This window comes from Cyprinus carpio, chromosome B14 (assembly GCF_018340385.1).
Source record: "Cyprinus carpio isolate SPL01 chromosome B14, ASM1834038v1, whole genome shotgun sequence".
NCBI classification, from domain to species: domain Eukaryota; kingdom Metazoa; phylum Chordata; class Actinopteri; order Cypriniformes; family Cyprinidae; genus Cyprinus; species Cyprinus carpio.
In genome coordinates, this window is record NC_056610.1 from 13,670,027 (window position 1) to 13,695,492 (window position 25,466).

General features: G+C 35.3%; 1 protein-coding gene across 1 annotated transcript in view; it reads left to right on the forward strand.

Annotated features, from left to right (window-relative positions):
* LOC109048965 (relaxin receptor 1-like) overlaps positions 1–25,033 on the forward strand; it is a 48,211-nt gene extending 23,178 nt beyond the window's left edge. The window contains exons 5-19 of the mRNA XM_042738162.1: positions 1,997–2,102; positions 5,670–5,741; positions 7,531–7,602; positions 7,809–7,880; positions 8,268–8,339; positions 8,509–8,577; positions 8,826–8,897; positions 11,004–11,075; positions 11,408–11,479; positions 12,425–12,496; positions 12,992–13,063; positions 14,422–14,651; positions 21,408–21,818; positions 22,967–23,185; positions 24,374–25,033. Of these exons, the coding sequence (XP_042594096.1) occupies positions 1,997–2,102; positions 5,670–5,741; positions 7,531–7,602; positions 7,809–7,880; positions 8,268–8,339; positions 8,509–8,577; positions 8,826–8,897; positions 11,004–11,075; positions 11,408–11,479; positions 12,425–12,496; positions 12,992–13,063; positions 14,422–14,651; positions 21,408–21,818; positions 22,967–23,185; positions 24,374–24,660 (1,970 nt within the window). The 3' untranslated portion in view covers positions 24,661–25,033. The remainder of the gene's footprint in view (positions 1–1,996; positions 2,103–5,669; positions 5,742–7,530; positions 7,603–7,808; positions 7,881–8,267; positions 8,340–8,508; positions 8,578–8,825; positions 8,898–11,003; positions 11,076–11,407; positions 11,480–12,424; positions 12,497–12,991; positions 13,064–14,421; positions 14,652–21,407; positions 21,819–22,966; positions 23,186–24,373) is intronic.
* The last annotated feature ends 433 nt before the right edge of the window (positions 25,034–25,466 follow it).

Sequence of the window (25,466 nt, forward strand, 5' to 3'; positions counted from 1 at the left end):
GCTTGAAAAGTGTTCTTAAACTATTGTTTTTGTTAACCATTTATTTTTATGTTAAAATTACATTTATTCACATATATCTAGATAACTTTGTGTGCCACATATGAAAATATGAGAACCAAAACTAATTTTTTCTAATGAACATTAACTAATAATATGTTGGCATTGTATATGCAATGTAAAAATGTTTGGTTGTTATCATTTGAATTATTCTACCTTTTAAGCATTCCTGGTTTCAGCATGAACTTATATGAAAGCACATTTCTGCCAAAAAAGAAAAGAAAATCATGCCCAAACTCAAACTCATTACATAAAAAAAACGCAATAAAGTAAAAAAAAAGGCGTGAGAGAGATATTGTGAGTCTAAATTATAACATTAAGTCGTGATTATGACAAGAGACTGATTCAGAATAATAATTATGTTTATGACTTTATCCAATAATTCAGATCTTTATGTTAAATTTTTATCTCATAGTAATGACTTTTTATTGCATGATTGTTAGTACATTGTAATTTTGACTTTTATGTCATAATTATGACTTTTTATGTCATTATGACTTATCGAAGTGTGGTGGAAATGAGCTTACAACAATTTATACTTCACTGGTCAGAAATAATTTTCATTCACTAATATTGTTCTCCAATGAGCTTAGGTCATTTACATAACTAAACGGCTTAAGGGTTCAATTATAGTCGATGTGATGGAAACATGCCCTACATGAACCCAAGCACATGGACCATTGTTAATTAATGAACTACAAGCATAACGATGCAAGCCGCACTAAAACGGCCTGAATGACCAATTAAAATCCAGCCCATGTTGGCAGTGATGACTTTGCTGTATTCATCCCCTCATTACCAGCAAATTTAGCTCTGAATGCAAAAGCTGATTGGTCTGAAGAGAGCATGAGCTTTATTATAGCACCATCTCTGCTTTGCCTGCATCTCTTCTCTCCTCTTCTCCCCAAATTAGTCACCATGGGCCACCCTGGTGAATACCAGAGTTCAATTTCTTTTTCTTGCTGTCGCTTCCCTGCATCTTTTGTTCTGTATTTGAGCTTTCAAATCCTTCCCCAATTTTAATACAGATAAGACTCTGTTAGAACAATGTTTTGGGCCACAGATGGTCTGTCGGGGGCCTTTACTTTCCCTGGATTTGAGGGCAACCGTTTGCTCTGTTTAACTGCGATAAAGAGTTGGTGTATCTCCTGTGGCTTATTTCTGTCTGGCAGACTGTACTGAACTATCCAACTGCTGACACCATTAGATTACACAAATTCCTTTTCAGTTTTCACTTAAATACACTTTTAATTCAAAATCCGCCATTTCTTATTTTGAATAATCTGCTCACAGTATGTATGAATGACAAAAAATTACAGTTTATAGTAAATCCTATTTTTTTTTATATTGGGGAAATTTCATTGTAAATATATATATATATATATATATATATATATATATATATATATATATATATATATATATATATATATATATATATATATATACTTGTATATATTTTGTTACATTCCTGTTGTTCTCAAGTATTTGTAATATGACTTTGTTAATTAATTAAAAAATGTAATTAAATAAAAAATTTTTTTTTAAAAACTCCCCTGTCTGCCATTGTTTGACCAAACAGATAGTCCCGCCTCAAATTCATGCTATTGGTTGGAGTTTTTGGAGTAATGAACCTACCAATGGCTTAAGCTTAGAGAAAGCATTTAACATTGAATTATACACTTGCCCTTTAAAGATTTGATTTCTCTTGAAAGCTCAAATGATTCTAATTAGGAAATCTTAGTGGAACTTATCCTGAACCCAATCTGACCACTTTGCAGAAATACTTTGGTGCTTATTAGTTCAGGATGACTGTTCACATATTAAGTATTACCACAGATCTAACTGTAATGCAAAAATACTTTTTGAACACCAAGTTGTATATCTAAAATGTTGTCTGGTTTGTCTCCCATTTTATCTTACCCTTTCTGTCACGCAGTGCTTGGGACCGTCCCAGCTGAGTGCCAGTGCAGGGACCTGGAGCTTGACTGTGACGGTGCTCACTTTAAAGACGTTCCCACAGTATCCATTAATGTCACCATGATGTGAGTTTCATGGCTTGTGTGTGGAGTGTGCCTGCAGTTTGTTGAGTTTGTGTGACTCCTCGGATTTGCATGAGATGCCAAGGGCCTGTGGCAAACTGAAAAGTTTGCTTTACTCTAAATGTTGAAAATGTACACTCGCCAAAATCTGTCATTGTGTGGGCTATTATGTCGTTATTTCTACATCAATTAAGCAGGTAGAAGGTCTGGAGTTGATTCCGAGTGTGCCATTTGTATTTGGAAGCTGTTGCTGTGAACCCACATCATGCGGTCAAAGGATGTCTCCATAAAAGTGAAACAGACAACTGTTAGGCTTCAAAAACAAAACAAATCCATCCGAGAGATAGCAGGAACATTCGGAGCGGTCAAATCAACAGTTTGGTACATTCTTAGAAAAAATATGCATTGGTGAGCGCAGCAACATAAAAAGGCCTGGGGTCTCATTTATAAAACTCTCCGTAGATTTCATCTTAAAAGTGTGCATAGGCCCAAAAGCTAGATTTTGTGTATGCACAAAGGTTTTCAGATTTAAAACACCATGCGTACGCCAGAACTTGCGCAAAAATTTTATAAACCCCAGTCAGGGGAAGATTGTGCGTACGTGCATCTCCACCTCATCTCCTCCTCGAAATCACCATATATGGAGCTTACAATGCCTTGTTTTACTATGCATAACCTATGTTTAACACAGAGACATTAAGGAAATATGAGATGGGGACTATAATGCCATTTGTGCCAAAAAAAATTAATTTTTTTATTGCTAAAAATAATCCAGTATCCTTGTTATGTTTTATAACAAATATATGAAAATATCCGTAAAAACAAAATGGTTTAAAGTTGTTCTCAGATATATTTTAGAATAGAGTTGATCTCATTCTTTTACACTGTCCAAATAGTAGTATTTCAATTGTTTTAAACAATTCGAATCAATTAAATGTATGCAGTTTTGCTGATGAACATCTTTTACCTATTTTTAGTGGAAACAGATAGGCCCATATTTATTGCAGTGTAAATACAATTGTCTGATTCGGCTCGTCACTGACAAAGTAGCCTATTTTAAAAAAGGAAACGTGCAAATCTTACCGTTTTCTCCTAGCTATTTCCTTCAAATATAGTGGTATTTTTCGTTATGTCATTGAGATGCCTTCACATGACATCAACACCTCCGTGCAGCTGCTGTTGTACAGTAAGCTATTATCATTGGTCCTATACTGGACAATGGACCGTTCGACCACTGAATCCAGCAGTGTCCCCCATAATATCGAAGTAAGTGGGCATCATTGATCATTGTTCTCGCTAAAATATTTCTCATTTCTTTTCTCATGTAATCTGTAGTTTAGTTTAAAGATGAATTATTGTGCACCTATAGCACTCCTCGCTGTCAACATAGGCTACCACAGGAAAATTATTTGGCCTATTGTTAATAAAATTATGTAATTATGTTTTTTGTAAAATTATTTAATTTCAGTGTTTATCTCCATTAATGTGAGTGGAGTATTAAATGTAAATGTGTATATCAACATGAAAACAGAGTTTAAAATGGCTGTTTACTTAATTACTTTTCTCACTCCAGGAAAAATAGTTTGTACGCATGGTCTAGAATGTTCGTACGGTGCGTTCATATTAACGGCAAGTTTATTTTTTATAAATCACGATATGTGCATGGAAAATTGCGTACGCATGTTTCTATGCCTATTTTGTGCGTACGCAACATTTATAAATGAGACCCCTGGACACTCACGGAGGACAACAGTGGTGGATGATCGGTGGATCCTCTCCATGGTAAAGAAAAACCCTTTCACAACATCCAGCCAAGTGAAGAACACTTTCTAGGAGGTAGGTATGCCCAGTCGAAGTCTACAATCAAGAGAAGACTATAGAAAGCAAATAGCTTAATAGAGGGTTCACCACAAGGCCAGATTAGACTTTACCAAAAAAACATCTAAAACAGCCACTTTTCCACTTTTGGAAAAGTATTCTTTGAAAGGCTGAAATTAAGATCAACCTGTACCAAAATGACGGGAAGAAAAAGTATGGAGAAGGGTTGGAACAGCTCATGATCCAAAGCATACAACATCATCTGTGAAACATGGTGGAGCAGTGTGATGGCATGAGCATGCATGGCTTCCAGTGGCACTGGGTCACTGGTGTGTAGTGATGACATCACAGGACAGAAGCAGCCAGATGAATTCTGAAGTGTATAAGGATACACTCTCTGCCCAGAGTCAGCCAACTGTAGTAAAGTTGATTGGATGGCGCTTCATAGTACAAGCGGACAATGACCCAAAACATAGGCAGCAAAAGCAACGCAGAAATTTTTGAAGGTAAAAAAGTGGAATATTCTACAATGGCCAAGTCAGTCTCCTGATTTCTATCCGGTCGAGCATGCATTTCACTTGCTGTAGACAAAACTAAAGACAGACCCACAAACAAACAATAACTGAAGTGACTGCAAAGATATCTCAACACAATATTAAAAATAAACATTTTATTTATTATTGTATTTATTTGTCCAATGACATTTGAGCCCCTGAAAATGGGGGACTGTGTATAAAAATTGTTGTAATTCCTAGCATTCCTATGTTATATTCCTATGTTCTACCCCTTGAATTAAAGCTTAAAGCCTCTGCTTCAATTTCATAGTGATTGTTTCATTTTATTTCTATTCTAGTGGGATACAGAACCAAAATTATGAAAATGTTGTCAGTGTACAAATAAATATGGACCTAACTGTACTTTTAAAGTACTAATATATGTACCTTTAAGGTAACATGTCCCATTTGGGGGTAAATAAGGTACAAATATGTAGTTTTGTATCTAAGGATACCACCCCAGTAGCAACCTTTTTCTGAGAGTGACTGAATAAACATTTTTGTCTCCAAAGAGTTGTACATGTGCTTTAGAAAACAAGAGAAGGTTGCATCAGAAGACAAGTCTGAAGTATTCGATTTTGAGTCTTAATTAACTCTGAGTGTGATTTTGGAGCATTAAAAACTGAGATAATTGCATTAAAATGTAATTGTTCCAACATTATTCTCCACACAACTTAACTGTGAAGCTTCATTCTCATTTTTGTTCAATGCCTTGGGAAAATCTATATTGTTCACACAATAGCTGGCTGATATAAACCTTTCTAGCAGTTTAAAATGTGGATTTGAAATGCATATTTATGTATCAGCTGAAGCTGCTTCTTAATTAAGTCACAATTTCCTGTATTGCGGCTCTGTTTGGTTTTCCGCTGTTCATTAGTATGCCACAGTGAAATTCACATCTACCTTTCAGTAATGCGGAGAATGTGGCAAGGTCTATTAAATGCATTGTCACTCTCTGATTTCAAGTAGACATGCTGCGTGTCTTCCCTCTAAGTTCTCATGAAAAGCATTGCTTTTAAACAGCCCCTCTTTATAAGGTGAAACATAACTTTAGGTTTTTCATAAAGTCAAATATGTCCCATGTATTCTATTCCTGTGTTTCCTCCTGAATATAGAGTATATCGAAAAATGAAGCAGACCAGATTTTGTTATGTATTCAAAAAACACTTTGGTAATGTCTCTTTTGTTCATATTGCAGGTCCCTACAGAGGAACCGGCTTAGAAAGCTAAATGCTGACATGTTCTTGAAGTATCAGAGCCTTCAAAAGCTGTAAGAGCCTCTCTGCTTCACTAGGTTTATCTCCTCCTTGTCATTGGACTGTATATGGATGTTGTAATGCTATGAATGTCGTATTGGCATTACCACAGATGTTCACAAAATGTTGTTTGCTTGTCCTCACTGTACCATCCTAGTGAGAAGTGTGCGAAATAGAGATGTTGAGAGAGATTAAACAATCCCTGTGGAATAAAACATTCAGTGCTCTCCACAGGAACTGAGCCAAACACACTCAAGAACTGAAGATCTTGAGAGCGTTCTTTTTTTTTAACCTGACAAAAAGGGCTCAATGTTTTTCTTTCTCCAGCTTTAGAATTTTTCAAAATGTGTTTGCATGTCTTAATCTGTCATGCTCATTCGTTGTGATCTGGTTTCACATTCAGGAGTGCAGCTGACTCAAACAGAATCAGCCCCATATTTTTGTCTTCGCTCAAACACCATTCTTGATCTAGTGACAGATGGAGGCTTCATTGTACAAACAAACTTAATCTGAGCAATGGAAAAAAAAAAAATAAAATTGATGTGGGAATAGAGACCACAGTGCATGGATTTTTTTTGGTTTAATGACAGAGCTGTTGGATATCAATATGAAAAGGCTACAAAAACATTGTTGGCAGTGAAGTGAGGTTTAGATGAGGCGAGAATGACTAGTCAATAGAAGATCAGGCTAGTCAGTTAAATTTTAACACCTAAAATGTAAATAGTGCCCTTTATCTCTATCTATCTATCTTTCTTTCTTTCTTTTTGATGCAGATTTCAGTGCTGTGATGCTGGGTTGTTGCTATATTGTTGCTCTAAGTGTTCTAAGTACTTTTTAGTGCTTTGTTATATAGTTGCTAAGGTATTTGCTTTGTCAAAAGCTTGAGCACTTCAAGTTTATACGACAGTCTGGTCACAATAGTCCCGAAATATGACACTATTCCCTTTTTCAACATGAGTCTATAGGATTATACACTACTAATCTATGTGATTATATTTTTGTAAAGTCACAAATGAATATAAATATAAAATAAATAATGCTCTTTAAACTTTCTATTCGCTAAAGAATCCTGATTTATTTTTATCACGGTTTCCACAAATATGTTAAGCAACACAACTGTTTTCATTAAAACTGATAATAACAAGGAATGTTTCTAGAGATGCAAATCAGCATATTAAAATGATTTCTGAAAGATTATGTGACACTGAAGACTGGAGTAATGGCTCTTGAAAATTCAGCTTTTTATCACAGGAATAAATTACATTTATTAAAATGTAATTATTTGAAGTGACTTAAGTTATTACAATTGTAATAATATTTCACAATATTACATTTTTTACGTTTTTTTCTTTTAAATCTTTGATATTTTTAAATAACTATAATAAAGGTAACACTTTTACTTTTATCAGGGACCAGTTCTCTATATTAATTAGTTGCTTATTGGCATGTATATTATTAAAATATTGGCTGTTTATTAGTACTTATAAAGCACATATTCTACATCCCTAATCCTAACCAATACCTAAACGTATTAACTACCTTACCAATATTAATAAGCAGGAAATTGTGAGTTTATTGAGGTTTAGTTAATGGTTTATTAATAGCGAGAATTTGACCTAAAAATAAAGTGTGACCTACTGTAAATAAATAAGTGCTACCTAAGGCCCATTTCTAAATAGGCTTGTATAAAAAGCAAGAGCAGCACTGTTTTTAATGCTCTTTCGGAACATAATTATACATTAACATTTTGTTTTATTTCTCTCTCTTTTACTGCTCTTTAATGCTTCCTGTAACTTATTTCAGGTATCTCCAGCACAACCGAATTAAAGCAGTGCACCCACATGCTTTCAGAGGCCTTTACAATCTGACAAGACTGTGAGTCAGCAGATATTTCTATTGTCCCTTCAAATATGGTAAAACTTTAATCAGCCTTATTTGCTGAGAGTGACGAATGGGCTCGCAGTGAATGTTAGATGTTTTAGTTTGCTTATTAGGTTTTTGTTGTTGTTGTTGTTGTTTTTGTTTTTTCTTTAAAATGCTTTTGGCTACTCTCAGATGGCTGTAATGTCTTATTTTCTCAGGTATCTCAGTTATAATCGAATCACCACCCTACTTCCCAATGTGTTCCAGGATTTGCACAAACTAGAATGGCTGTAAGTGTTTCTTGTCAATCTCCCATTTGCTTTATAAATGTTTATAAATTATTTCAGATATCTGCAGTGACACATGTCAATCAATAAAACTTCTGCTGAATACTGATCGCATAGTCTGCGCAAAACTGATGTTATTTCTTTGTGATATCAGAAGTGTTTTCTTTAGCAGTCATTACATTTGCAGTCACTGAGGATCTGCTCGAGAGACACACGAGTGATTGAACTTCCATCACACATCTAATTGAATGCCATTGAATTATGGTTCATAACCCTTATGCATAAATTAGTGTCCCCTGAACAAATATTGGCCAAAGCACTTCAGTTTGTGAAGCTTCAGAGTTTTTTAATGAGCTTCTTATTTTTTATTTTTTATTTTTTGGTCCTGAAGATTCTGGAGAACAACAATATTCATCACATCTCCTCTTTGACCTTCTCTGGTTTGCGCTCCCTTGTGCTTCTGTAAGTTTCAGCCTGTTAATGTTTTGGTGTAAATCTTATATTTTAACAAATGCATAGGAGCTCTTCTCTAAACAATTTTGTATTTTTATTTACTTATTTATTTATTTAGGTTTTCAAAATGTGCTGCACTGCTACATTGTCTTATAAAGCTTTTGCTTATGTGTTTCAGAGTGTTGTTGAACAATGCTCTCACGAAGCTTGATGACATTTGCCTGGAAATGCCACGATTAAATTGGCTGTAGGTTTGAATACAACATTGTCATGATAAAAACACTATTATTTATTTTCTTAGTTATTATTTTATTTCCATGATTGGACCTTTTAGAAGGCACTTTAAAGTATACATTAACAAAACAAAATCTAAATAAATGTATATTTACATTTTGCCTTCTAAGCTGATGTTAATCGATAAGTAGAAGTGATTTGTCTTTTTCTTTTCCAACTACATTTTCAATACACCCAATTTTTTTTTTTTTCTGTTTGCAGAGACGTTGAGGGAAATAAGATGGAGACTGTGGGAAATGTGACCTTCAGGTCCTGTAACATGTTAACAGTCCTGTGAGTATTCCCACCCTTCTGTAACAGCTGCTCAGAACTCTCTTCCTCTTCTTCCCATTGTGCATTGAACTATCAGATGACCCTAATGTGCATTGCGAATGCATTCCAGTATTTAAAAAAATAGGGTGCAATGGGTCATCAAATTCCATTTGGGGTAAAATTCCATTTTATTTTCTTCCAAAATACTGAATAGAATTAGTGAATCAGTGTTTAAAATGTACTAAAAATATTGGCAAAATGTAAAAAAAAAAAAAAAAAAAAAAAGCCTGAAAATTGTTGCACAAAATGCTTATTATGACTATGTTCTGAAATAAGTAAACAGGGAGCCCTTTTATTTATTTTGCTTAATCAATATTCAGTTTTCATCTCTTTTATTCACATAACTTTTTCACTCATCTGTAATATTTATGATCATCGGGGGGTGGGAGGGGGGTAATAGTAATGGCGCAGACCCAGCCAAATCTAACATTCACAGACATTTACATATATTTCATCCACAATCCATCTACATATGTTAGGGCTAAAGTATCTGGAGATGAATTATGGATTGAATATATGTAAATGTTAAAAGCTAACTGTAAAAATATTTTCAATCCAATGCTCAACATTTTTTCTTGGTTTCTCTGTTCTTTCCTTTCCCCCACCGATGATTAGAAATATGCCAGATGAAAAGTTTTTTTTTATTATTATCATATAATTTATCATAATATAAAATAAATCATAATATAATTATATCCTCACATACTTATATTTAAAGGGAGCTTTTAGCCATGCAGTTGTCCCCCACTCTTAATATTCATAGTTGAGGTCCTTCTTGCCAAAAACACCAAAAATTAGGTCAAACGTATTTTTAGGGAAAGCATTTTCCTCTCCCCAGTTCTCGCTTTTCATTTTTAATCAATGTTGTGCAGATTTCAGAGCAATAGACTTATCTTCTTTTGTTCATTTTGAAACTTATTTTTACATATTAAGCAGAATAGCAGTGTGTTTGGACTTCAATTATGAATATAATGCTATATTACTCTAATTACAGTATTATCATTTCATTGATTATATGCAAGAGTGACTCTGTTGATTAGAGGTCAGATCTCATTTACCTTCTAAATTGGTTTTTGTTTTTGTACTAATCATCACTGACATTGTTGTGTACAACTACGTATTTCCAGAGGTGTCAAATACTTGAGTAATTTTATCTGATTACTGTATTTTAGTATTATTTGGGGTATTTTACTGGTGCAATTTAAACTGACTACTTTTACTTGTTTATATTTCTGAAGCAAAAAAGCGAACAAAAAAAAAACATACTTGTTACTCCATGAAAAGTTCTCATTATATTTTTGCATTTTATTTTCTTCCGACTTGCACACATTAAATATGGTAAACATAAGCTCAAATGCATGTGCATGACGTGCAAGAACCAATGATGTTTGTGTTTGCATGTGCGTTTCATCTTCAGTTATAACTTTAATCAGGGAAATTTCTGGCTTTAGAAGTTTGCCATCAAATCTGAGGAAGCATATTTAGATGCTGTCTGTGTATTGGCTGAAAGATCGAGTACAAATAAAATCAGTGATGAAAATTTATTTAATTGTGTAAATTATTTTTACCATAAATCTTTCATTTTGTTTATTTGAAGGATGAAAGTCATGCATCTAGACAACATGAGGGTGTAAAGGATGGAGTATCCCTATAAGGGCTGTATTTTTTGTGTTTCACTGTGCTGCATTTTAATTGTTATATGCACTATATACAGTAGATGTTTTTGACCTGTGCCTTTTTGTTTTGTTTTGTTTTTCTACCTTTAACCAAACATTTTTATATCTGTCCTGCAATCATTTTATGCAGTTTATTTCACTTTTTTCCTCTCTTGTTTTATTTTCTCTAGGTTATCTCTACTTTTTTTATACTTTTACAATTTTTATACAATTTAAAGTTTTTCTACTTGTACCCATTTAAATATTTATTTTCATGTAAGTATAATTTTAAGTACTTTTTACACCCCTGGGTGTTTCCTGCACATCCCATTCGTCATGTTTTTGTCCGATGTAAATGTTAATGTTTTGATAAATGTTATTTATTTTATTTTATTTTTTATTTTATTTGTAGGGTCCTCCAGCGGAACCGCATTAGTTACATCCACAAGCAGGCTTTCTCTCTGCTTCGTAAACTGGGCGAGCTGTAAGTTCTCAGACATTCCATTCCATTGTAAATGTTTGCCAAAATAATCACCAAAAAGTGTTCTCTGGAGTTTAGTCGTGACCCATTTCTGTTCTATTTTTGAGAAGCTAAGCAAAAAATAAATAAGTAAATAAAAATACAATTAAATAAATCCTCCTTGCATGGATTTCCTTATCAATTTCAAAGTCTGGTTTGGGCTTACTCCCACTCTGCTCGACCCGTTACGGGACGTCAGTCATCAAAGAGTTTGGCATCAGACTGCCTTGTTCATAACTACTGTCAACAAATGCTATTTGAAAGGCAAAAGGCATGAATATTTTCTCTCTCCACAGGGATTTGTCCAGTAACAGAATCGAAGCAATCCCTCCTGATCTTTTCGTCAGTCTTGGAGACCTGCTTCAGCTGTGAGTCTTCCATTTAGATGCACAATACAAACAACCCCAAATTGCTTCTAATGGCTGAATTGCAGGGGGCATGTGGTGGGGTTCTGCAAAATTGTGATTTATTTTTAGTCCAATATGAATTCATGTAACAGTTCTTTTCCAGATTAAAGGCTTATAGAATAACACTGTTAATAATCAAACTTTAGTTTTGGTAACACTTTACTATACAGGTGCACTAATAAGCATTAATTCATTATTAACTAATGCACAGATAATCAGATTAAAAACGACTTTTTATTAGCTGCTGATGTAGTTATCATTAAAGAATGGTTTAGTTCTTCATGAGTCATGCATTAACTCATGATTATCTGTGCATTAGTTAAGGAATGAATTGATGCATATTAATGCACCCGTATTGTAAAGTGTTACCATAGTTGTTGTTTGTATGATTATTAACATACTATTTACGAAACCAAAGTAATGAAAATCTCATGCAGTTTACACTACTGTTTTCAAAATTGATATTAATCATATTTGTGTCTTGAGCTTCAAAGCAGCATATGAGAATGATTTCTGAAGGATAATGTGACAGTGAAGACTGGAGCAATGATGCTGAAATTTCAGTTTTTTAAAATGATTTATTATTTTTCCTCATCATTTCAGAAATAATAAATACAATAATACAGTAAAGAAGCATATTTTGTATAGTTTTGTGTATAGTTTTGTCATCAAACATGAAGAGACACCTTTAGTTTAACCTGAGTGTTAACTCAGTGTTTTGCACAATATTTCATATTACATTTCACAAAATGTGTTCATTGATTTCTATACTGTCAGTTATGTTCTTATCTAAACATTTTTATATGCCTTTGCAGACAAAGTGTCTCTGCTCATATCATACATTATAACTTTGACATTAGAGATATATTTCCAATCAATTCACTCTTGCCTCCTATTTGTCTGCAGGAATATTTCATATAACCCTATCACGGACCTGCGTGTGGACCTCTTTGACAAGCTGCATAAGTTAAAGTCCCTGTAAGTCTTTTTTATAATTTTATGAAGCTGAAATAGTGGAATAAGTAAGAAGTATGTTTGAGATGTTGTTATCCATTTTGTAAACTTTCCACAGTGAATATTGTGAATAAACTAAGACACACACAAGCCCACTCCCTCTTTTATACCTCTCTGGTTAAAAAAAAAAAAAAGAACACATTCACATGAGACACCACAGAAATAGCTTGCAATTTTAGTAATGTGCTGTTTACGAGGCCCCTTTCAGCGCAGCACAATGGTCCTACCCAAACTTCACGCCGTGAACACTGTCTTCCCCACTACTCAACAGAAGAAAAACAATCTGCTTTTAGGTCATACTTCAAAGACTTCCAGAGAGCATCTTGGGCACAAAACTGCATATTTGTAAGAGAAGGAAAAGGGAAAAGAGGGCTAAAGCATTGTAAAGTGAATACTGAAATGCTAATGATGGTGGTTTTCTAAAGAGCAACCCCTGAGAGAAAGCTTTTTGTGTCACAGGAGCATTGAGGGAATCGAAATTGGGAACATTCACAGAAAGATGTTTGAACCTCTCAAGAACCTGACTCACATGTGAGTGCTGCTTTTTAAAACGCTTCTGCTTGCTCAGTTTCTGAAATTGAATTCAAAACTCGATTTTCTGAAGTCGTCACCATTGAGAATGATCGTTTTTAATATTGAATAATGAAGTGTTGAGATTGATGTTTGAGATATTCTGCTTGAATTGCCTGACAGCTGAGCATAATAATTTGTACTTTAAAACATTAAACAAATGACAGCAGACCATATGTGGACGTTTTGTAAAGTTTTCACTCTGGATTAAAAAAAAAGATAAAGACAAACTCTTTAGTTCTCATTCCAAATATTGATTATAATATTTTGTATTCTATTAATTATTCATGGCAATCATTTTCCATGACCTGGTATAGTAATTGGGAGTGATTTGCCTGAAAACATGAAAAAAAAAATTGGTGTGTTTACAATTCCCTTTTCAATCTTTTCAGAAACTTGAAGACCCAATATTGTGTCTTTCTGCTTTACATATCTTGCGGTATATAATTTACACTATGAAAAATGAGAACACTCAATGAATCTTGCAAGTAATTTGCAATGTTTCCTCTCAGATAGAGACTGAGAGTGTGCTTTTTTGTTGACTGTGAAATTCTGGAACTATATCAGTTCTGTTCAGTGTGATTCTCTCCTCTTTCCTTTTGTCTTCCCATTTATAAACACCTTTCTGAGTAAGGACAGGTTGAGTGACAGCAAAACACAGCAGCTCTCATGTGTTCAGTTAGACAGGGAGTTGAAGCAGTGAAATAATACACGAGTTTCAAGATTGTTACAATTTTGTTTCTTTAGCAAAGATTGAAAGATACTAATTATTGGATGGCTAATTAAATGATAGCTATAGACTCATTTACTTTTAGAAAATAAGAATGATTTTACATGTTGTGTACGATTCAGTGATTATTATTTATTTGTTGTTGTGCTAAAGCCAAAATCATTGATTGAATGCAAAACGTCAGACCGCTGCTGACATCTCGTCCTTATGTTGCATTGCTTGAAATATCATAATTGACAGAACAGTAAAGACTTTATAAATTGTGTATACAAATTTATTTGTGTAGTGTAGAGGATTTATTAATCTTAATATTAATCTCAAAATTTAGTAATACAAGTTAGTTAATGCATTAGTTAATGTTAACACATGAGACCTTATTGTAAGTTTCTATTACTGTTGAAATTATTATTTATTAAATTTATTGAATATTATTGTATTTTTTTATCAGATAGATAGATAGATAGATAGATAGATAGATAGATAGATTTAAGCATAAACTAATCAATCTTTGTGTCCATAGACATGTCATGCCACGACCAAAATGATGATCTGATTATTTTTGTCTTATGTGCTTCTTTCTCCTTTTTAGCTACTTCAAAAAGTTTCAGTATTGTGGCTATGCACCTCACGTCCGCAGCTGCAAGCCCAATACTGATGGCATCTCTTCTTTTGAGGACCTTTTGGCCAACATCGTGCTGCGTGTCTTCGTCTGGGTTGTCTCAGCAACGACATGTTTCGGCAACATCTTTGTGATCTGCATGCGGTCCTACATTCGCTCCGAAAACAAGCTCCATGCCATGTGCATCATCTCTTTATGCTGTAAGATGATATTTTGAATCTGTAGGCATTTTAAAGCGTTACTAAGAATGCATTTCGGGAGAGCTATATGCTGTGTTGAAGATCGCAATGTGCTGCTCATCATCTCCTTGTGGCAAAAGCAATTTCACACATAATTAGTCTCATGCAACTTTCTATGCAGTCTTTGTTGTTGTTTTTTTCTTTACCTCTAGCATTGTTCAAAATATTATTTAGCCTGTCGTGAATATATTTAAAAATGCTTTGTGTGCATTTAACTGGAAATTCAAGCTTTTCAATAAGATGAAAAAAAAAAAAAACATTGCAGTTATGGAGGCTGTCCTAGATCAGTAAGTCAATGGTGCCTTCTAGAGAAACAGACTGATAGCCTAAAGGCAGCTCATAGCTGGCCAAAAGCATTCAGAGCCTGCGTTTACCTGACAGTGTTCACTCTTGACTGAAGTGCCGCCACATGTTTCACATTTTATTGTGTGAAATTCACCCATACGGTGCGCTTCCTGTAAACTGACCATCGCTGCACACTGAAAATGATGTTTCTTTAACACTTTTCCTAATTCATATTGTACACACTTTAGCCTGCTCCCAAAGGAAGCAGCAACCTATGAAATGAAAAGCAGTCCTTTGATTTCTGTTCTTTGATATGGGCTGAATAAGGGGGAAATCAAAGTTGTGCACTGGGCATCTGTATGCTCCAGAGAGCGCTGCCGGGAGCGATTCAAATGAGTGGAAGCTCATTCAGAATACATGGAAATCAATGGCTCAGAGTGTCCACTTTGAAGTGTAGATGTCACACTTAGATGTAGTAACATTTACAGTTCCCTACAACATTTAAATCTAAATTATTTCACAAACTAATGTAAGGGTGGTTTCCCTACAGTGGTTCAGGCTGTAGGATTGCCGAAGGACTAAAGAAACGTTATCAGCACGATGGTATAAAACTGTACATTTCTAGTCTGTTACCACCCACTGCCACTTATACCAACGACGGAAATAAGCGCAGTTACAATAGCTAAATATGTGGGAGAGAGCGTTGCTATTAAGTGATTATATTGTATTGCAATAGGTAGCACTTCAAAGTTAATATTGAATCAAGATTAGTTAGCACATAATTAATAATTGAAATGGTTTAATAACAATATTTTGTTATGCTTACACTTGAATTGGTTACAAAATAGGATGAAGGGTAGTAAAACATGTAGTTAATTGTACCTAACATTTATGTAAAATATTACCTGAGAAAGAAAGAGAGAGGGGAAGATGGAGAGAGGGAGAAAAAAGAGGGAGAGAGGGCAGAGGGCAGAGCCCTGAGAAGAGAGCTCCAGCAAAGGAAAGAGTCAGCAAAGAGAAAGAAAAACAGAGCAACATTTACAGTCTTCTTTTATCCCTTCCTTGACCATGTGACTGAAACCCAAATGTGAGACATTCAAACTGACCAATCAGCAGACTACAGCTTCACCCACTGTGCAAAAGGTGTGACAATTAGCAGACCCCCGATGTATAAACATGTTGGCCTACAGGCCTTGATCGATATCAGCAATTCTGTGCCTTCAGGAATGCCAAATGGCCCTTTTGTTACTCAAGATAGTTTGGGACAGGAAAACATAATTCAACCATAAATTACTACACTACAGTTCCCCCCTTGGCACCGTTGGCCACACCTAAAGAGGCAAAAGGTGACACAGTCCATAGAAATATGATTTCTGTTGTGTGCAGATTTCATCTTCAGACTTCTGGTCTATACGTGTTGCAGTTGCAGCTGGTCAGTCTTTGTTCTCCTTTCAGCCCTGAGATCTTCCTCAGATGGTGTTGCACCCTTCATAGATATGCAAATCGTCCATCGAATACTTCACACCTCCACAAGAGCAGGCACTGAAGTGGGGTAGAACCCCAGTGTTCCTCTTTCTGAAGCAGGACACGGGATGTGAACTTATGCAGTATGATGTAAAAAGATCATATGGCACAACAAACAGAAGCAAAAAATAACATGGCATTTAGCATTGGTCAGACATTTGATGTGGTCAGATTGAATTTGTCTCTGGCAAAAGGCCCTTAAATTGATGTACTTAAAGCGATGGTCAAGGTGAGAACAAAAGATGATCTGGAAAGCTCTTACACTGTTTTTGGAAACAATAAAATAAATTGCATTATAATAAAATCAAAAATTATTGATTTTAACAGCTCCCTTCATCAGTAAGAGTATCAGCAAATATTCAGTGTGACCAAATACAGAAATTAAAATGTTCAAAAACAATCATTGTTGCAACTGAAATGGACAACATACAAAGAAACAGAAATCAAATTAATTACATGACATATCAATGAAAATGTTTGTACTTAGGGAAGAATGAGAAATACTAATTTACATCTCAAACTTGAGGAACAAACTAAGTGATTAGGTAAACCCAAAGAAAACAAAACAAATGATAATGGGATGAAATCTACAATTATAATACAGTCTGGATGTATAGACTTAAAAACATTTTTTGCATACATTTTTGAGGCAGTATCAGACAGATTTGATCCTGTGTGTGAAGATCAAATGGTGTTATCTGTGTGTCTGTATTTAGCTGTGGCTATGTGTAAGTGTAATCATGCTCCAAACAAAGACAAGGAAGTTTTACAATTGTGATGCAAATTTAGTCCTGTAGTAACAGGGAGCCAGCCTGAGAATGTGAGTATGCGGTGTGATCTGGCTCAAAATGCTTCCATACCAATGTTTTTTGTTAAGGGGCATGATGAAATGCAAAGTTCAGAGGTATTGGATCCTGTTGTGAGGAAAGCATTTTCATTGTTAAGACAATTGTGAATCACACTGTGGCCCCATGGCAATTCTAGGCTCCTGTACATGGCTTAACTGCAGCTATATGGAAAATAGCAGAGTGTACCACTCAGGAGACAAACAACCTCAGAATAGACACACATTCAACTTGAAATTGCTATACAATTCCAGTATTACAGTTATTCCAATTTGACTGAAGACCAATGTTAAACTCCAGGGGTGCCCAACCCTGCTCCTGGCGATCGACTGTCCTGCAATGTTTAGCTTCAACCCAAATCAAACACACCTGCCTTTAATTTTTAAGTGAGCCTGAAGACCTTAATTAGTTGCTTCAGGTGTGTTTGATTAGGGTTGGAGCTGAACACATTGACGATATTTTCTGTATCTTTTTGGGTGATCACGATGAGGCTCGAGAGCATAGCATCTACAACCTTAAACCTAAGTGTTTCACACACTTACAGTAAAGCAGTCATGTATTTTAAAAGAATAAACTCAACTAGTCTTTGTACACATGTAGTTATACAAACAACTATAATGTGCTTTATGCACACAATGTGTTTAGCACAATAACAAAATTTGAAAATACAAACAGGATAATTGACATTTGGATGTTTACATATTAAACTATCTGCTATTAAGCTGCTAACCCACTAGCAAGTGAAGTCAGTAGCTGGAGGCCTTGCATGAACAATGCAGTCAACTCACTAAGAGTACTACTTGCAAATGAGCATTGATATCTGCCTTTAGAAAGTGGTTTCCTATCTTTCTGAAAATAAGGTGGAGGTCTACCCCTACCCAGTGACCAGCATTTTTCCTCTGTATGGCCTATTTTGTGACAGGAATTACAAAACCTGCTATCTTTGCCACAGGGTTGTTTGCTGTGTTCTCCTGAAGTTTGAGGATTTTTATGACTCTCTAATGCTTTCTTTACACCATGCGTTCTGGTCCACGACTCTGCGCTATTACGGTGCTGCATCATCTTAAGAACTGAAATCGGCACACTTTTTTGAGCAGTGACACATGGCTTCCTCTGAACTAAAAGTTCTAGAATCATCACAGGAAGTCACCTCTTCCAAGAAGTGAACATGCTTTTTAGCCCCATCACTGTTGAGTGTTTTGGGAGACATGAACTCTTGTTCAATTAGCTTAGCCTTAAGATCTGCAATGGTGCCCTTGTGATTTTTACATTTTTCACTTAGAGCTAACTGTTCAGCTAGTAATTTATCTAGCTGTGATTGAAGATTCTGAATCATTGCCTCTGACTTTTGTATTTCTGCATTTTTAGAATGCAGTTCTTTACAATTAGCATCTATACTTGATGAATCAATATACATCAAATCACGTAGCCGAGTACAGCTTATGAAGTTTAAAGCCTCAGTTATTTCACCATGTTTTGATTTCTTTTGATGTTTACCAGTTATGTCCCACCAACTGAACATTTCATCATCAGAACATCTAGTATCAATATATTCTTTCTTAAGTTTGCACAAGGTAGGCTCAAGTTTTTTGCTCCATAAAGCAAACAATGCCTCACTTGCTTTAGAGATTTTCCCTTCCATCCCTGAGGAGATAATCTGAATGTTGTCGGATTGTACAGTAATGGGACTATTGAAGCTTCTTAAAACCTTCTAATTACTATATCATACAAAATGGACAATAAAAAACATACTTACCCAGTCCGCAGTCAGAAGGCTGGCTTTAATCCATTCATAAGATCAACTATGAAAAAATCCTCATTCTGATGACCAACCAAAGTAAATCTCAGAAAACTCACTGCAAGGGATCCCGGGTTTCGGCACCATCTGTAAGGGTGGTTTCCCTACAGTGGTTCAGGCTGTAGGATTGCCGAAGGACTAAAGAAACGTTATCAGCACGATGGTATAAAACTCTACATTTCTAGTCTGTTACCACCCACTGCCACTTATACCAACGACGGAAATAAGCGCAGTTACAATAGCTAAATATGTGGGAGAGCGTTGCTATTAAGTGATTATATTGTATTGCAATAGGTAGCACTTCAAAGTTAATATTGAATCAAGATTAGTTAACACATAATTAATAATTGAAATGGTTTAATAACAATATTTTGTTATGCTTACACTTGAATTGGTTACAAAATAGATGAAGGGTAGTAAAACATGTAGTTAATTGTACCTAACATGTATGTAAAATATTACCTGAGAAAGAAAGAGAGAGGGGAAGATGGAGAGAGGGAGGAAAAAAGAGGGAGAGAGAGCAGAGGGCAGAGCCCTGAGAAGAGAGCTCCAGCAAAGGAAAGAGTCAGCAAAGAGAAAGAGACAGAGCAACATTTACAGTCTTCTTTTATCCCTTCCTTGACCATGTGACTGAAACCCAAATGTGAGACATTCAAACTGACCAATCAGCAGACTACAGCTTCACCCACTGTGCAAAAGGTGTGACAATTAGCAGACCCCCGATGTATAAACATGTTGGCCTACAGGCCTTGATCGATATCAGCAATTCTGTGCCTTCAGGAATGCCAAATGGCCCTTTTGTTACTCAATTATAAGGTAACCAAGGAGTTTCATATAAAAAATAATAAAAAATATAAGATATACAAGAATTATAAGGTAACCAAGGAGTTGTTTATGAATAAGAATAAAAAATAGGTGAGGTAAAGTGTGTTATATTATTTATGCATCATAGAATAAATAAGCTTTCCATTAATGTATGGTTTGTTAGGATCAGACAATATTTGGCAGACATACAACTATTTGAAAATCTGGAATCTGAGGGTTTAAAACATCAAAATATTGAGAAAATCACCTTTGTCCAAAAGAAGTTCGTTGCAATGCATATTACTAATCAAAATTAAGTTTCGATATACTGTATTTACTGTAGGAAATTTACAAAATATCTTCATGGAACATGATCTTTACTTAATATCCTAAAATGTTCTTTATAGCACATGTGTATAATTTTTTGCTATAACATTAAATGGATCTATAAAAACATTTTCTTGGGAAACTTCAATACAACTTACCCCACTGAGCTGTTCCTGTAAACTGTATGTTTGTAACACTTTGGATATCATTATGACCCACCATCTGCCTCGGGCATGATCAGCTCATGCTGAGTCTTATGCCATGTGTTAAATGCTCCACAATTACCCAGTAGCTGATCATGCCTAAATTGCTCAATGTTGTTGTCTGTGGCTGTGTCAGTCATGGGTAAATTTTTTCGGTTAAAAGTCAGTGGGTGAGAAATGCTCTCAATTTTAGGGCACCTGGAGGGGGGAAATGGGTCAGATGTGGAAAGTGGCAGACTGGTAATAAAGGCTTTTTGATTTTCAGCCTGCTGTCAGTTTTCATCAAGAGTTTTTATTATACATAGTGCTTCAGTTGAAGAAAACTGTGCAGCAAAAATACTTAAATAAGGCTGAATTTTTTTTTTTAAGTTTTCTACATTTTGGAAGTTCTAACAACTTCAGGAATGCAAGTAATATATCTCAAAAATTGTATGTAAAATCAGTATACTCTCATTTATTAAGCACAGCAGTTAGAGTAAAGGTCTTTGCACACTGAGTCCGAAATTATCATCTAAAATTTTCGCACGTTAAAAAATAAATACGACCTCATGTTGTGTCAATCACGTTTAAACACTGCTTCCGAGACTTTCGTCTGTTATAAAAAAAATTCAAACCAGGTTAAGTTTTCTGTGTTTTCACATCCGTAGCAAGCATTTTGATAGGAAAGGATAACAGATAACGAAAAAACGCATACGAAAATTTCGGACTCATTGTGCAAGGACCTTAAGTTAGGGTTGAACATATGGTTAGTTTTAAGAAATTATACAGTGTAAGAGATCATTCAACTAAACTCAAACTTACATTAAAACAGTGCTATCTATTTAAAGCTGTATTTAAAATAACTATCACATATTTATCACATGTAACTTATAAAAATGATGTGCTTAACTCTACATTTATCCAGCTTACAAGCTCTTTCTCTGCTAAACAGGTGCAGATGGTCTGATGGGTGTCTACCTCTTCATGATAGGCGCATATGACCTGAAGTTTCGGGGCGAGTATAATCGTCACGCTCAGGCCTGGATGGATAGTGTACCCTGTCAAGTGATTGGATCTCTAGCCATGCTCTCAACCGAGGTGTCAGTTCTGCTCCTCACCTACCTCACCCTGGAGAAATACATCTGTATCGTCTACCCGTTCCGATACCTGACCCCTGGCCGTAGACGTACTGTTACCATTTTGGTGGTCATCTGGATCTTGGGCTTTGTTATTGCTTTCCTGCCTCTCGTCTGTAAAGGGGTTTTCAGAAACTTCTATGGAACCAATGGCGTGTGTTTCCCTTTGCATTCTGAGCAGCCAGAGACTCTCGGAGCACAGATCTACTCCATTGTGATCTTTCTGGGTATGTGAGAATCCTTTAATTGTGTTCAAAAGATGTTCTATTAGATGATGTGCACAACAGTCGGGTTCTGGCCTTAAAAATCCGATGGTAGACAACCAAAATGAGTAATACCGCCGCGCGTACCGACGCAACAGTACATCCGCTTAATACCATAAGCTCTGAGGTAATGGTATATGCGTTTACTGAGTCATTTTAACATTTCAAAACTGTTCTCATAAACCGTCAATTGTCTTTTATGTTATAGTCTGATATATGAATATTTTGAAATAAATACATTTTTTTAATGGAAAAATGTATTCTTATGCTCACCAAGGCTGCAAATGTTAAATCTATTAAATATATAGTAAAATGTGATGGCAAAGCTGAATTTTCATCAGCCATTACTCAGTCTTCAGTGTAGCATCATCTTTCAGAAATCATTCTAATATTCTAAATTAGTGCTCAAGAAACATTTTATTATCAGTGTTGAAAACAGTTATGCTGCTTATTTTTTTTATACATTTTTCAGGATTGTTTGATGAATAGAAAGCTGAATAGAACAGAACAGAATTAAAAAAACACTATATTTTATGTACCTTTTATCTTATATGAATTTCTTTCAGTAATGTTGCCATTCATCTCAGAGCTGATTGGTTTGGTTTATATAGGTTTTGATTACCTATGGAGAAAATCAATAGAAAAAATATATAGAGACAGCTGAAAAAGTGGTTGGTCAATGTTGCACTCTGTTAAATTTTTTTAAGACATTTGAGACATTATAATTCTCCCTTCTAAAGTATACTTTTGTTTGCTAGCTTTCCTGTTCTTACAGCAGTAAGCGTTATTTTGCACACTTTTGTTCCTGGTTAAGAAATTGTTCTCTCTGTGAGTGCTCTATTTGTTTGTGTGATAGAGGTCACAGCTAGAGGTCTAAGTTTAGATTGGAAAAGAGGACTAAGGTCACTGGCGTTATTAAGAGAGCACTGAAAAAATGTGGTGGTTTCCAGCGAGACCAGTCATCTCAACAATAACTTAATCTTTCTTGACCTGAAAGGTGTTTAAAGTGTGCTGTTGTGCTGCTTATGTTTTGTATTGAGGTCATCCTTTACATTGATGAATGCTTTTCGCTGTTATATATCATGTCAAAAACATATCCTGTTTCCAAATAGGTCTCAATCTGGTTGCCTTCCTCATCATCGTATTGTCTTATGGAAGCATGTTTTACAATATCCAGAGAACAGGAACCCAGACGACCAAATACACCAACCACATTAAGAAAGAGCTGACCATTGCCAAACGCTTCTTCTCCATTGTCATCACCGATTCGCTCTGCTGGATCCCCATTTTCATACTCAAGATTCTTTCCCTGATGGAGGTCGAAATCCCTGGTAAGTGCATCACGGGCCATTTAAAGTCTTCAGGGCCATCGGTTTCTTCAAGGATGAGTCTGATATTGGGCTGCATGAAGCAGTATTTTTATCAGCTACAGTAATTCATCATTCTCTTTTTTTTTCAGTGTCTGTAAGCAGTGAAATGGTGAAAGGAATCTAAATGTGAATACAATATGAAAAACATGCTAAAGTTTTACTTCTAAATATAGCAAGAAAAAATAAAATACTCTAATTATCTACTGTACAGTCAGTTCTCTCGCTCATGTTGTTACAGACCTGTATGCATTTCTTTCTTCAGTGGAACACAAAAAGAGACGTTTTTAGTAATGTACCTATCATTTGTTTGCATATAATTGCAATGAATGAGGGCTAGAGCTTTTAAGCTTCAAAAGCATCATAAAACTGCAGTTCCGATGGCTATATTCCAAGTGAGAAACTCCAAAGGTTGTCATTTACTGATGATCTTTCCCTCCAGTGAGCAGCTACCTTCTAGAACCGGATCTAGTCAGATTTTGCAAACTTCATTCATTGAAAAAATCTGACTTGGCTTTAGAAGACTAGGGCTAGATTATAGTGCACAAGTCATGTGGGCTACTTTTATGGAGCTTTTCTTTCTAAAAAAAAATCACCTTTTGTGTGTCACTCAAGAAAGAAAGTCAGACAGGTTTTGAACAAGTTGAGTATAAACAATGACATAATTGTATTTTTGGGATGAGCTGTGCTTTCAAAGTATATTCAAAAACATTAGCAACTTTTCTCTAGTAACTGTGTGAATTATTCACATTTTTGTACATTTAGAATAGGTTTGTGGGATCTGAATCATGATTTGTTTGTGAAAACATTCATACACAGATTTCACACACAAATCCATGTCTACTCGTGCTTAGTGAATGAGACCCATTGAATGCTCTTTCCAGCCGCATAATATCCAACAATGGCTGGGAAAATGACACTGTCCTTCATTATGATTGCTGAACCCAAGCTATATTTTCTAGGACACTTCACTGAAAGATTGTACTATTTGTTCCCATCCACTGTTTGAATGATGATATTTCTAGAGATAATTAATGGGCAGTTGAAAAAATGATTTTTCAAAGAAAAGCAATCAGCAAAAAATGACATAGGATATCAACCATCAATGCATAATTTTCTTCCCATTACTCTACTCATATGAACCCTCTTTAGGAACCATCAGCTCCTGGGTCGTCATCTTCATTCTGCCGATCAACAGCGCTCTCAACCCCATCTTGTACACGCTGACCACGCGGCCCTTCAAAGAGACACTGCTGCAGGTGTGGTCCAACTACAGACAGCGGAGACCCCTCATCAGCAGCCACCCGGCTCATCTGCCTTCCTTTACGTGGCAGGAAATGTGGCCTCTGCAAGAAAACAGCCAAACCCTCTGCACACATCCATCCGAAATGTCTAACACCACCCAGCTGCTGCCCGTGGAGGGGTCGAACGGGACATGAGGGGGTCTGATGGAGTCCTGCCATCAGCATCTTGTCATGCCTCATAGCCATGGACTCATTCTGAAAGAACATACAGTTTTTTTTGTATGTTTGTGGATGTTAACATGCATGTCCTCACTCAGAGCAGGGATAATAATGATGCACTGTTTGCCATCATGAGTGTGTGTTTGTTTGGGAGGATATTAGGAGAACGGCACAAAAAAACAACGACACAGAGCCCTACTGAAAAGACCTGCTGGTTTATGCTGATTTGTGCTGGTCTCTGTGGTTTACCAAGGGAAAGCTGTTGGTTAAGAGCATTGTCAAAAAATTACAAGTCTGTCATCATTTTGTTCCACCCTCATGTCGTTTCATATAAAATTCTTTTATTTTATGAATTTTTCCTCTGTTTTTGTACAGTGAAAGTTAATGGGGGCCAAAACAGAGTTGTTATAGTTAACTTAACAAAAGCCATTTTTGTTACTTGAAATAAGGTAAATGTTAACTGAATTACATAACAAAAACATAAACTTATTTCAAGTACTGTCCATTTTCACATTTTCATTTACTTTGATAAACTCAGTATACTAAACTTGATATCCTAAAATAACTAAAACTGAAATAAAAATGAATTAAATTTAAATAGATATGTTAAAAATGAAAACGAATCAAATGACACAAACTCAATAAAATTACTAAAATTGTCACAAATTAAAAGCTAATTCAAAATATTAATACTATATATATATATATATATATATATAATATATATATATATATATATATATATATATATTACTATAATTTTACACAAACATATATATATA